General features: G+C 49.4%; 1 protein-coding gene across 1 annotated transcript in view; it reads right to left on the reverse strand.

Annotated features, from left to right (window-relative positions):
- Window positions 1-3310, reverse strand: part of GABRG3 (gamma-aminobutyric acid type A receptor subunit gamma3) — a gene marked incomplete at both ends in the record, with an annotated part of 353343 nt that extends 350033 nt beyond the window's left edge. Inside the window, one exon of the mRNA XM_082013970.1 lies at window positions 3258-3310. Within this exon, the coding sequence (XP_081870096.1) occupies window positions 3258-3310 (53 nt within the window). The remainder of the gene's footprint in view (window positions 1-3257) is intronic.
- Between the last annotated feature and the right edge of the window lie 9574 nt (window positions 3311-12884).

Consider the following 12884-nt stretch of genomic DNA (forward strand, 5'->3'; position numbering starts at 1 on the left):
AAAAAATCATACTCTGGGAGTTAATACAGCTATCAGAGTAGTATTTTATATCTTTTATTTTAACCAGCCTATCCTGACTAATTAGTTTACAATATACTCTTAAGAAGAGTGAACATCTGCAGTATTATTTTATTAATACATCAAGACAACTGATTCATCTCTTGCACAAAGGCTAATAAGAGTATTAAAAATTCAGACCTTTTAATACTTCCTGATCATTTTATCCTATTAATAAATTATCATATTCTCAGTGCCTGAATTTCAGAGTTTAATGTATTACAAGGCTTAGAATTAAGAGCTTGCTCCTTGAATTTAAGATGGATTATCACAAGCACACAAATACATTGCATAAATTAATCTGAATTTCTCTGCAGTTTTAATGACATTCTTTAAAAAACAGTACTACACCAAGGGTTGTGGCTTCTTTCCTTCATAGGTAGATTGCTTTTATTTTAAGAGTACACTGATACAAATGTGGTGAAACTACTGTTTGCCCAGAAATCACAGCTAGAGCTATTTTCACACAAGACTAATTTCATTTGTGCGGCTTTTTGTGCACAAACAGTAAAATGTTGATTTGAAGATGTGTCTTTTGGTATCTTAGAAACCAAATCTGTTTGATGTCTCTCACTGGAGAAAATCTATGACAGTTAAACTGAGATGAACTTATCAGGAGAAAAGTAACCTCAGTGGTGGAACCTAGAGTAGTAATCATGTGTTGCTTCGACCTGCAATTGCCCTGGTGATACAATATCATTTCACAACCTTTTTTTACACAAATGCCAATAATTCTGCAGGGTGCAAAGCAATGGAGAATCAGAGGCACAGCTTATTTATGGGACGTGCTACACACATCAGAGCAACCTTCTTTCTCTCTCTCCCTCTCCATAATGACACTAATATCTCAGATGTCCAGAAGACTTGATAGACACTCTATAGTAACAGAAAAAAATTAATACAATTACAAAAATTTAATCACAGTGCATCATCAACCCTCAGCATTGCTTGTAGACCACCATTTGAGCATTTAATGAAACTTTTAATTGAAATGGCTCTATAGCCAATACACCCCTAAGGATTAGCCATGAATCACTTAACATGACCTCACAAATTGCGAGTGCTCTATGTACAATTTCTATATAAAAATAATTTTGAAAACTGGTCCCTGAAGATTTTCTAGAGAGCTCATATAACCAAGTTGCAAAAGTAGACAAAACTTAGGGAATATTTTGAATAGATGGCCATTCCTTCCCTGTTAGTGAGCTACATTTTTTTGAAAACTTAATTTTTTTGGTTTATTTCACCCAGTTAGCATTCAAAAATCCTAAGAGGAATTTTGGGTTGGATTTTTTTCCTCCCTCATATTCATGACAAGCACTGTGTTTTAGTACTGCAGTTACAGAACCATTCTCAAAGGAGGCACCGTCTCCAGACATACATGGTTGATACTTCAAAGCTGAAACCCTGCAGTGGTGCTGATAGGAAAGTAGCACAAATCGTACATCTTTTTCTGCTGCACCCATCACAACTTTACTGGAGGCATTCAGACTGCATGTAGAAATAAGAACCAAGTTCAGCTGCTTCTTTAAAACCAGTCACTAGTAAGACGCTAAGCATTGGCAGACCCTTTAGATCCCCTCACTCTAGCAGCTTATTTCCTAGAAAGTACCTCCAGACAACGTACATTCCTACCTGCCTTCTAGATTAAGACGAGGGGTGTGAGAGGTTTCACAGTGAATCAGATGAATATACTGGATACATATTTTTCAAGGTGTTTTGTTTTCCTCCTTAGGAGTTTGTTATTTCACTTCCCTTGCTTGCCTCTATACAATTTAGGCTCCTTGAAGGCACTTGATGTTGCATTTTTCACTTGTATCCTTATTGGTGACTGCCAAGTTCCCAGCATATTCCTGCTATCCACAGAAACAAGTGTGGGATGATGGCAGGCCATTGTCAAATTGGGGAGGAAGAAGGGCTGCACACCTTCCCCTAACTCCTCACGGGCCACTAGTTTTGGTCCTGTGAGGAGACAGAGTGGAGGCAGTGCATAAACTGCAAAGGAGGAAGGCTGGAAAACCCTGAGAGGTTGTGGAGAAGGGGTTTCTTTCCTGCAACACATGTGCCCAGGACTTGCTCTGGGGGCTGACATGGAGCAGCCTCTAGTTCCTGTGGGGATTTGGGAGAGAGATGCCACTCGGGTGTAGGGCAGGCTGCTGAAAAGGAGAACATGGTCCACAAATGGGAAGGGAAGGGAAGGGAAGGGAAGGGAAGGGAAGGGAAGGGAAGGGAAGGGAAGGGAAGGGAAGGGAAGGGAAGGGAAGGGAAGGGAAGGGAAGGGAAGGGAAGGGAAGGGAAGGGAAGGGCCGCTGCGCACACCTGCAGCCCGGTTTGTGGCAGATTTACTGGGGGAAGCTGAGGTGACCCCTTTGCTTGGGTTATGTGGCAGGGGCCCTGCCTAGTACCTGGAGAACCGCCAGGACCGAAGGCGAGCCCAGTCCAAAAGGTCACTGCTGCAGCTGTTCGCTGTCCCCCTCTGGCCCCTCACAGTCCGCCGCCACCGGAGCCTGGCCGGGGAGACCCTTCCCGCCCCTCAGGCGGGTGCCGGGGCTTCCCCGGCCCGGCCCGCCACCGGCGCCTCTCCGGCCCCCCCTCCGCAGCGGCTAACGCCGGAGGGAGGGCGAGACGGGTAACGGTAGCCGCCGCCGGCCCCCTCCCCCAGGCACCAAGGCACCCCCAGAAGCCCCGGCTGGTCCCGGCCGCCGGGCTGACGCTTCCCGCGGCTGCCTTCTCCCTCCTCACGCCGGCCCCGGCGCGGGGGTGGGGCGCGCAGGGAAGCCGGGGCTGCCCGCCGCCCCGCGCCGTGAGGGGAGCCTGGGCAGCGCCAGCCGCCGTCCGGCCGGGGCGGCCGCCGGAGAGGGAAAACTTTCTGCCGGGCCGGCTCGGGACAGAGACCTCGCGGGCGACCTCCGGCTTCACGCCGGGCCGGGAGGGCGGGAGAGCGGCGGGGCCGCAGCGCCGGCAGCGGGGCTGCCGCTGGCCGGGGAGCCAGGCGGGTCCCGGGGAGGGAGCGGGGAAGCCGCGTTTAGGAATAAAGCCCCGGCACGGCGCGGCGGGGGTGGGGAGTAAGAGCCCCTTGTCCTTCCCGGGTGCCGAGTATTTTGCGAACTCCAGCGAGGGGGACTCCAGCCCGCAAGCCCCGGTGCGAGGAAAGAGGAGAGGAGAGGGGGTGGGGGAAGGCGAGGGGAGCGCAGACTTACCAAGCGTGAAACACTGAGAGGAGGAAGAAAACCGGCAGGAGCTTAGCGGACATGATGTGGGCAGCGCTGGCCAGGTGAGAGGTGCGGCGGGATGAAGGAAATGTTGCAGGATGTTCACATGAAAGGGAGAATGAGGCAATGAGGTGAAGCTCTTAGCTTCTCTTCCTCCGTATTCTCAGCTTTATACCCTGAAGAAAAAACCCCCTTTCACACCGCTCCGGGAAGGGAGGGGGGAGACGAAAAGGAAAAAGAAGTGGGACGAGAGGGAAACCCCCAGGGGAGAGGCTGCCGGGGCCGGGTATAAATCAGGCTTCGCGGTCTGACAGGTGTTCAGCAGGCACCGAGCTGCGGCGCTTCCCCCTTCCCGGCAATCGGTTGCCGGGAGCAGCGGCGCGGCCCCTCCCGCCCCCCCGGCTGGCGCTGGCCGTGCCCCCCGGGCTCTGCACAGCGCGCCGGAGCTCTGGCCCCGCCGGGCCGCGGGATGGGCCGGGCCGGGCTGGGGGAAGGGGCGCACGTCGTGTGTGTGTCCCCCGGCGGAGCGCCTGGCCCGCGGCCAGCCCCGCAGCGCGGCACCGGAGCGCTGCCGGGGGCTGCCCCGCATCGGGGAGCGCCTCGTCCCCGCTTCCTGCCCAACAGGTACCCGCCTCGCCGGCAAGAGCGGGGTGCAGCCGGGCGCGCACACACACAGAGGAGAGGGGGAGCAGGAAACCCGCCAGCCGCAGTCCGCCGGCAGCCGGGATTTCTCCCCGCCATCACCAGCCCGATGCCCCCCGAGGGGGCGGCTCCGAGGGGGCTGCGGCGCCCGGCGGCAGAGTTCCCCCTCTGTTTTGGGGGTGCCCCCACCCCCAAACCCCACACTCACTTGCTGAATGGGGCCCCGAGGGCGCTGGAGGTGCTGCTGTCTTCAGACGGAGGGAGAGGGGTCGGCGCTGCTTCTGGTCTCGGGGTGGTCGGAACCACGGGCATCCCGATGGACATACAGACGCAGATCCATGTAACCGGTGTGGCTACAGAGAGGGACCTACAGTACAGTCTTCCACAGACAGACAAACATACACAACGCAGCGTTTTTGTATATGCTTCTCTATCTAGCTGTATGTATGTAGAAGTTTGCATGCACTGTATGGATGCATGGATACACATATATAGGCATAAGGTACGCCTGCAGAACGTCCCCACAGAGAAGAGGGAGAGAGTTGCGGTAGACCGAGCTACATGGATTTCTGTGTATATTGGGAACTTTAGAATAAATGAGGATTTTCTGCTGTGAGAACTCGGAAATGTGACCGCAGCCAAGTGTATTCAGGGCAAAAATAGATTGGGTCTGGACATCATGTGTCTTTCTACTCCACTAAGAACAGCACAGATGTGATTTTTAGTGACTTCAATTCTCTCCAGGTGCGTGGAGCTTTGCACCGGGCATCAGGATAATAAGAATATTCCCCTTTGCTTTCAGAATCGGAAATGACAAAATTTCACTTACATGACGGTGATCTGGAAACAAAAAGCTCTGCTAGAGGTACGAGTGATCGCTTCACTGTCATCAGAAATCTTGGAAGCATAAATCTTTGCTTCCTCCTCCCTTAGACATAATTTCCAAGTTCTGGGGGAGCCGTTTTTAATTATGAAATTACATTAAAAAAAAAAAAACGTTCTGCTGGGAGATGCAGTCTTGCTTTTAGAATAACTCCTACATGATGCCTAGAAGCGCTGGCTGGAGAGTTCTGTTCCCAAAGTTATTTATTGAGGGAACTATACAGCTTAGGGAAAATCCGCTGTGAGCCAGGCAATTTATTCCCAGTCATGCACTTTAGTTTGTTGGGTTGTTTTGGGTTTTTTTTCCAACCTAAACGTCTCTTTACTAGATTATACAGCAGTTCTTTCGTGTTGGCTTTGGCTAATTGCAGTGACTAGGAATTGCTAATAACCACTCGCTACAAGACTTGGGCTCTTTTCCGCCGACAGCAGAGAGATGCAGGCGGACTCCAGACCCCCTGCTACCTTGAGGAAACAACGGCCGGGGTACCAGCGGGGAGGGGAGGGACGGCCGGCGCTGTGGGGTTGCCTGGGTTTCGCCGGGATCAGCCGTGTGAACGGGCGCCTTTCTCCGGGCGGGGCCGCCGGCAGCGGCACGCCGATCCACGCCGCACCGCCGGTAAGAAGTTCGCAGAAACACCGGCGCTGCGGGGCCTGCGGGAGGCGGGACGGGGCGAGCGGGAGCAGCCACCGCCTCTCGCCTACGGGAGAAGCCGGTGCCGGTGAGTCTTAGCGGCGCCGGGCTCGCTGCGGCCGCCGGCACCGCTGCACGGCAGCTCTCCGCGGCCAAGAGCGCTTTCAGGCACTCTAAGGTTTTCTGAAGGCGGGCGCTTATGGAAACATCCCTTAGGGCCCCCGGTGCCGGCGCGTTTGGAAAGCAAGGACGGGGAGCGCCCTGCGTACAAAGAGGTGTTTCGCCATCGCCAGCCACCCCCGCGCGGGCCACGCGTGTAAAAACGTGCGTATTCACACACAGACACACTCAAGTCGAATAAATAAAAGCCTGCCCCGTCCCCGGCGGCCCTGCGGCAGAAGTAGGCCAGGCGGCACCGTGGCCAGAACGCCCGGGAGAGGGACACCCCGACGGCGATCCGCAAAGAGCGACGGCGAGCCCGAGTCCGGCGCCGCCCCGCCCCGGCCGGGGGTGGCTGCCCTCCGCGGCGGTCCCGCCCCACCCCGCCCACGCCCCGCCCCACCCCGCCCACGCCCCGCCCACGCCTTGCCCCGCCCTCGCCGCCTCCGGCCGCGGCGGCGGGATCCCCTGGCGGCGACTGCGGGGAGCGCGGCGGGAGGAGGCGGGAGCGGGTTGCCCCCCTCCCTCCCCCCCGCCGTGGCCCGCATCCAGCCGGCGGCAGAGCGCTCGGCTACCCCTGTCCGGTGACCGTGTGCCGTTACCGGTGCTCTGTGCGCTCACGGAGTCACCCAGCCCTCCGGGAAAACCCCTCTGCCTGCTCCCCTCTTCCCCTGCAGCGTGATTGCAAGCCCCAAGGCTCGAGTGGAGCTTCGCGGTTCATTAGTTACGGCCTCTTCTCTCCTCAGGCTGCAAGGAAAAAGAAAAGGTGATGCCTGAGATATTCTTTCTGCTGACCTCGGTGGGCAATGTGTTAATGCCAGAGGAATACTTAGCACTGCTCTTTTGTTGTACCTCACCCCTTGGTCATTTCTATTTTTCCTCTTTCTTCATACTCATGTGCTTTTCTTTTGCTTCTAAGCACGCTCTCTGCCGAGCCTTTTCAAGTTGTGTATGCACGTAAGGATCATGATTATCCATCACACGTTTCAACAAAAGAACATTTTATCTTATCCGGTAATGATACTAAAATGTTCATATTCTCTAGCACAATAAAACGCATCCACATTTTAACTTAGCTTTCACTGCTTTTTCACAGAAGAGCGACTATCTTTTCAACCTGAGGGGTACCGAAGGGGTACCGTAGTGGTATTTCTTGTGCGAGGCGGGGGGACGTACAAGTCTTCGGAAGCAGCTGTGCAGGGATCTACTTACCGTAAATAATGCAGGGGAGAGAACGGGTTCTCACAAATCAAGTGTCTCATTTGTTAGCACTGGGTGCCCCCTTTCTAGCACCGAACAGGTGCCTGAAATTGAGCACCTGAACTTTTCTGCGATTACATGTTGAAGGAGAGCCCTGACTGGGGGTTTTCCTGGCGCCCCCGTGACCGAGGCTGCCAGCTACACCACGAGCAGCAGCGGAGGGAACCGGGGCTGCCCTGAGAAACAGGGAAGGGGCTGCGACCTGTCTCCTACAGCTCCTGGGGTCCTCCAGCTGGAGGCTTATTAGAGATTTATTAGAAACTAGAGCCAGTTTATTCTGGCTGAAGGTCTCTGTCGCTCCCGCTTGGAAGCGCTCTGCTTTGTACAAATGATTACATCTTCCTTGAGGTAGGAAGCTGAACCTCAGAGGTCCAGCCACCTTCTGTGTGCCCTCAGCTCTGTCCTTCAGCACGAGGCTCCCCGCTGTTATTGACCCATGGGCAGGGTATGGAGAATCCCTCCCGACACTGCCATGCTGCAGCTCTTCAGCAGCTTTGCGTACACGTGCGGGCAGAAGCACGGGCATCGAGGGCTGGCAGGCCTGGACCTCCGGGGCCGGATGACCTCTGGGCAGTGGTTCTGAGGACGTCGGTAACACCAGCCTGCAGTGAGTTGAGCTCAGATCCACTGAGGCCAAGGCTGCTGAGGGTGGCTGGTTCCAGCGTTTGTTATTATATATGTGACAAGTTATGCAATATTTTTTGCCCTATGTGTAATACATCATTTTTTCCCACCTGCAAATGCAACCTATCATTGTCGGTCCAGTGCCTTGCAATCTATTGGTATTTCTCAAAATGTCTCCAAATTCATCCAACTGAAATGAATTTGTGTCTTCAATCAACATTCTTAATTTCCTTTTCACTTTGTTTTTAGCCAGGGCAAATTTAAATAGCAACTTTCAAGAAATGATGGCTGTGAGAAGTGATAACTGCTTCTGAGGATGCCAATGAAAAGGGAAATAATGCAGTACAGAATGGAACACTTACACTTGAGTCTAAATTAGTGGGAATCCTAGGAAGAACCTTCAGAAGCCCTTTGGGCTTCATAAAATCTAACTTCCATTCTTTCTGTCTTTCTCAAAATTGAACAAATGCCTGTAACAAAATAGTGGAAGATGCAGAATTGGTAAGGTGAGGATTTCATCTGAGACTGTCACTATACGATGGCCACATTTAAATGTTTGTAGTGACATAGCAACATATAAAAAGCCAGAAAGAATTCAAGCAATTTGATCAAACACTCCTTTAGAATAATTTAGATTTCTCTGAATATTTCAGTGTCAATTCAAATCTGAGGAGCAAGAGTATTAGGGGAAATATATCCTTATTACAAAGAACATTATCTCCAGATTTAAAAAACAAATAGCTGTGCAAGTGCTACATTCATCTTGTCTGCATAAACTGAATAGCAAAGCAGTTTCATCCAGTTTTCTTGAAAGTTTAATTTATATGTTGAGAAAGAATTTTTGAAAGACAAGTTTATTTCATAAAATCATTTCTTTCTCAGTTTTGTACAGATATGTTTAGTTATTCCACAGAGGGCATATTCCATTTAGAAAAAAGCAGAACACAATTCGAGATAACAGAAGAGGGCTAAGCTTTAGAGAATACATTGCTGCCTAAATTCATCCTTACAGTAAGTTGGCACAGCTCAAATATCAGAAATAAAAACCTTTTCCATTGTATTTGACTTGTTCTTTCATTCTTAATGGGTGCAAGTGAGGAAATTTGGCAGTAGAACTGCACACACTTACCCTTCAGTGCTGAATTGTTGTAATTCACTTTTCAACTCTTTTTTTTCATGAAAGCACATAGGAAAAACCCAATGACAAGCTATTCCTATTTATTACTCTCTTTGGCCGTGACTAAGCTGTGAAGTAGATGTGCCCCCCAGTGTCCCAGCTCACCCATAGTGGGGACAGTGACACAGCTCACCCCACTCCTGAAGGCCCAGGCTCCTTCCAGGGGAAACCAGGAGGCTGATGCACATCCAGATACCACCCCAGCCTGGAGCAGGACAAGGACAAGGTATTTACTTTGAGCCAGGATCTGGGAAATGCTCCCATCTCCCACAGTTCAGATGCCATCAATGAGTAATGGTCTCCTACACAAACGGTTCCACTGGCTGCAGAGAGATTTGAATTGTTAGGTGTTGTGTAGTGCAAGGCAGTGGCATTTACGTATTCCAGCCTGGAATCGATCGGCTTATTGAAGCATCTCCCAAACTATGGGACAACACGTACTGGTCAGGCGGGAGCACATGCTGGGAAGTAGCTGCTGCTTCTTCGATCATTGCAGTTCTCAGCAAGGATTAGGAGTGTGTGGGATTCTCTGAGAAATAGAAGATGAATTTTTTTTTCAGGAAATTTCAACCTGGTTTAGCAAATCCATGATAACAGAATGAGCTCTGATCATTCTGCCTTTACCTCAAACACAGAAAGCGACAGTCAGTGTAACTGGAAGTGATTTACGTATAGAATTTCTGCAGTGCTGTATGCCTTTGGCAGGTAATTATCCAGTCCTCTACACATCAGGTAAACTCCAATAAATTGTTTACCAAAATAAAGCAAAGGGCCTGATCCTGTGACCATGCGACTGCACTGTTTGCAGGTAGTTCCGTGTTCAGTGAAGACAAGGAGACTCTCCATGTGAGTAAAATTGGTCAGAATTAGAGGTCCTGGCACTGAGTCCTGCAATGGAGACCAGAAAATGATGCCGAGCCATTCAGGGTAAGAGTCAGACTTGGGGATAAGCAAATAAAACAAGCACAGAAAAGCCTCTGGGGCAGGCAGAATGGCTCTGGAGAAGATGGTTCTGAGTTTCTTGTTCATGCAGCAAAAAGCCTCACACTGGAGGCTTTTTGTGGAAGGTTGAGGAAAGTGAAAAGCAACTTCTTGCGCTTCTTTCTCTTTCTTGTTTTGGCATTCATGTGTATTCAGAAATCCTTTAACCATGTGTGGTGTCCTCTGGAGGTTTGCAGATTGCTCAGTTTTCAACAGTGTGGTAAATACAGCCTCCGTGTTGTCCCAGAAGCACTCTGGTGCCACCTTCACAAGTACTCTGTGGCCTAGGGTCTGACTGGGCATTCCTGCGCTCCAGCCTTCTCTTGCAAAAGAACATTTGCTGAGTAGCTGCACGGGGTCAGAACAAAGGCCTGGACAGTGCAGTATCCTTCCTCTGAAAGTGGCCAGAAGCAGTTTTTTGGGGGGAAGAATAAGAGGAGCAGGGCACATATGTATGATATTCCTCCCAAGTACTCCTCTAGCTTCTAGCCGTAGGTGTCTCAGGACCCTGATAAAGTTTCAATCTATTTAACAGAATTGTGCCAAAGTCTCATGCTCCAGGTTGAACTTGAGCCCACAGAGCCTGGTTTCTATCAGTGACTGTCCCATTAGTTCCTTAACAGTAACTGTTTTTATTTTAAAACCCTACAACTACCGGATCTTCCGGGGGGGGGGGGGAGAAGAAAGAAAACCAAAACCCACCATGTTTTTCACATAACTTGAATGATTGGTATCTGCAGGAAAGAAGTGTTAAGAATCCAAGTTTGCAATTGCAAATATTATCATATATAATAATGTGTCATAAAAAATTAGAACCTGTGCCACCTGTGGGCTGTGAGAACAATTGGGAAGAGAACTGAGCTTAGAGATACTGATACATACCTGCCAACAACATGGTAGCATGTATACATATGGGTTCAAAAAATGGACAAGTCATCATGTGGACTGTCTCCCATGGGACCTCATCAGCCGACTCATCATCCTCAGACATGTGGTTGAGCAAGATTAGTTTGGTGCATTATGCTGTGTCACTGATGTTAAAAGAGTTACATCTCATCTGTTATTCTGGTGAGACTAGAAATAGCAAGCTGTTGGTAAATTAATTCCTAGCAAGAAGCCTTGTCCAGATGTGTTACCCAGCACACATCCATCTGCCACGAGTGCCAATGGCAGGCCCTATCATCATCAACCACAGGCAAAGACTTGAGGGCAGAGAGCAAATATGCATCTATAGGGCTGCAGGCGGTCTCCCTCAGTGAGTAACAGTAAGACCCTACCAAGCTGCTCATTTCACGGTCACTTTGCCTTGCCATGGGAGGAATGCGCACCCATAGCAAACAGTCACAGGAAAACTTCCCCAGGTGTGCACATCCCGCCTGAGAGGAATTGTTGTGTTTGTTAGCCCTCACAGCACGTTGGGCTCACCTCCCCTTGTCTGGTTATTCAGCCTCCAGGAGCCTAGCACCGCCTTCATCGTACATCTCTACGGCCATAGGAAGAGGTAGAAGAGGCTGCAGCCAAGCGGGTCTGTCTTGCATATGCAGAAAGATCTGCTCCCTCCGCCAGTCACCAGGTGTTTTTAGGCTGTTTCAGGGGTGCTCAGTGAGTGAATGACTGGGGACACCCAGTACCGGTCTGCACTGCGTTCCTGTTGGACCTGGCAAAGCTACATGCTCTTCACCAAGAAAACAGAAGGTCTTGTTGGCTCCAACCATTTTGTGGGAATAACCTGCATGCAAGAAAAGAAATAGCCATGGGACTTTATAAAGTTTTGCCTCCCAATAGGCTCTGTAATTTTTCACTGTTTTCAGTCTTCAAAGGGGCGGATTCATTGCATTCAGATACCATTATGCCACTTTTAAAAACAAAGAAATGATGAGCAAGGAGGTATGTGCCTGCTCAAAGCCACATGGGAAGCCTACATGAAAACAGGGATCCAAATCCACACCGTGGCTTAGGATAGACCTGCAACTAACAGATGGGCATGCCCCTCCCTTGCTCCTCCTTACAAGCTTCCTGTCACCTGCTCAGTCCCATGGCTTCTCCATGGCCACTGAGAACTTGCAAATTCCTAATTCCACAACATCAAAAGAAAAGCTGCAAAAAGGAACAGCTGTGTGAAATTTTTTTCTTGTAATCTTTAGGAATGAAGGGGATGAAGAGAAGACACACAAGAAACCTAGACAGCTCCCCGGTCCCGGACCACCTCCTCACCTCAAAGTGAAGCATGGACTCCTCCGCTCTGTCCCAGACAGAACATGGGGCTGATGCACCATAGTAAGAAAGCACCTAATTCGTAAACATCCTGATTCACTGTCTTCACTCAATATGTACCTTTCTGGGCAACAGTGAGGATGCATCATGCACACACATGTGATTGAGTGCATACATGTGTGCTTTCCAATTAATTCTTCCAGCTCTTGTGGCGATTTTTTTGTCTCTCTAAAATTCTTATAACCAGCATAAGAATGACATTTTGCAATCAAATGTTGAATGCATTTTTTATTTAAACATTAAGATTAAATTACAAAAGCTTCTGGAACAAGGAAAGAATGCCAAGGAGGAAAGAGCTGAAAACTCAGATTGCATTTTCTCATTCATTGTGAAAGCAAAACACATTGGCAGCAGCAAGGCGTTTTATAGAAATGTTTCAGATGGACAGTACAAAGACCTTTCTGTCAATAATGTCACTGAAACACCTTGCTGTCATGAAGCACATTTTTTTTTTCACCACATTTCTTAGTGTTGGCTGATTGATTTTCACTGTGGAAAACAGGTAATAATTATCTCAAAATTACTGCAATTCTTGACTGTTAATCTCTGCTAATATAACACAATCTTCTTCTTGGGAAAATGTCCAAACATAATTTACTTTACCCTAATAAAAATGTCTACTGCTGTTGTTAAAAGTTTTATTTGCACAAGTATGTTCCTAATCTATGTTAATTTCATGCAATATATCTCTAGTTTTTGGAATAAATACTGAGAATCACTTCAGAAAATTCCCTTGGAATGCAAAACCCAAACAAACTTCTTATTTTCTTTTAAGGGCAAGATTCCACCACCTTTATTTACACAAGTAGCATCTTGCTCCCTGTGTTACTTCACTGCAAGCTAGAGGCTCAAGCAGTGAAAATCAGCATAGCCCCATTGGGATTTCCTGCGTTGTATTAACTTCTACTAATGAAAATTGGGCTGAGCAGTTTTATCTGTGGAGGAATGCACTACCTATAACCAGTAAAGGTGCTCAAACATA

This window comes from Phaethon aethereus, assembly GCF_964289735.1.
Source record: "Phaethon aethereus genome assembly, chromosome: 1".
Taxonomy (NCBI): Eukaryota; Metazoa; Chordata; class Aves; order Phaethontiformes; family Phaethontidae; genus Phaethon; species Phaethon aethereus.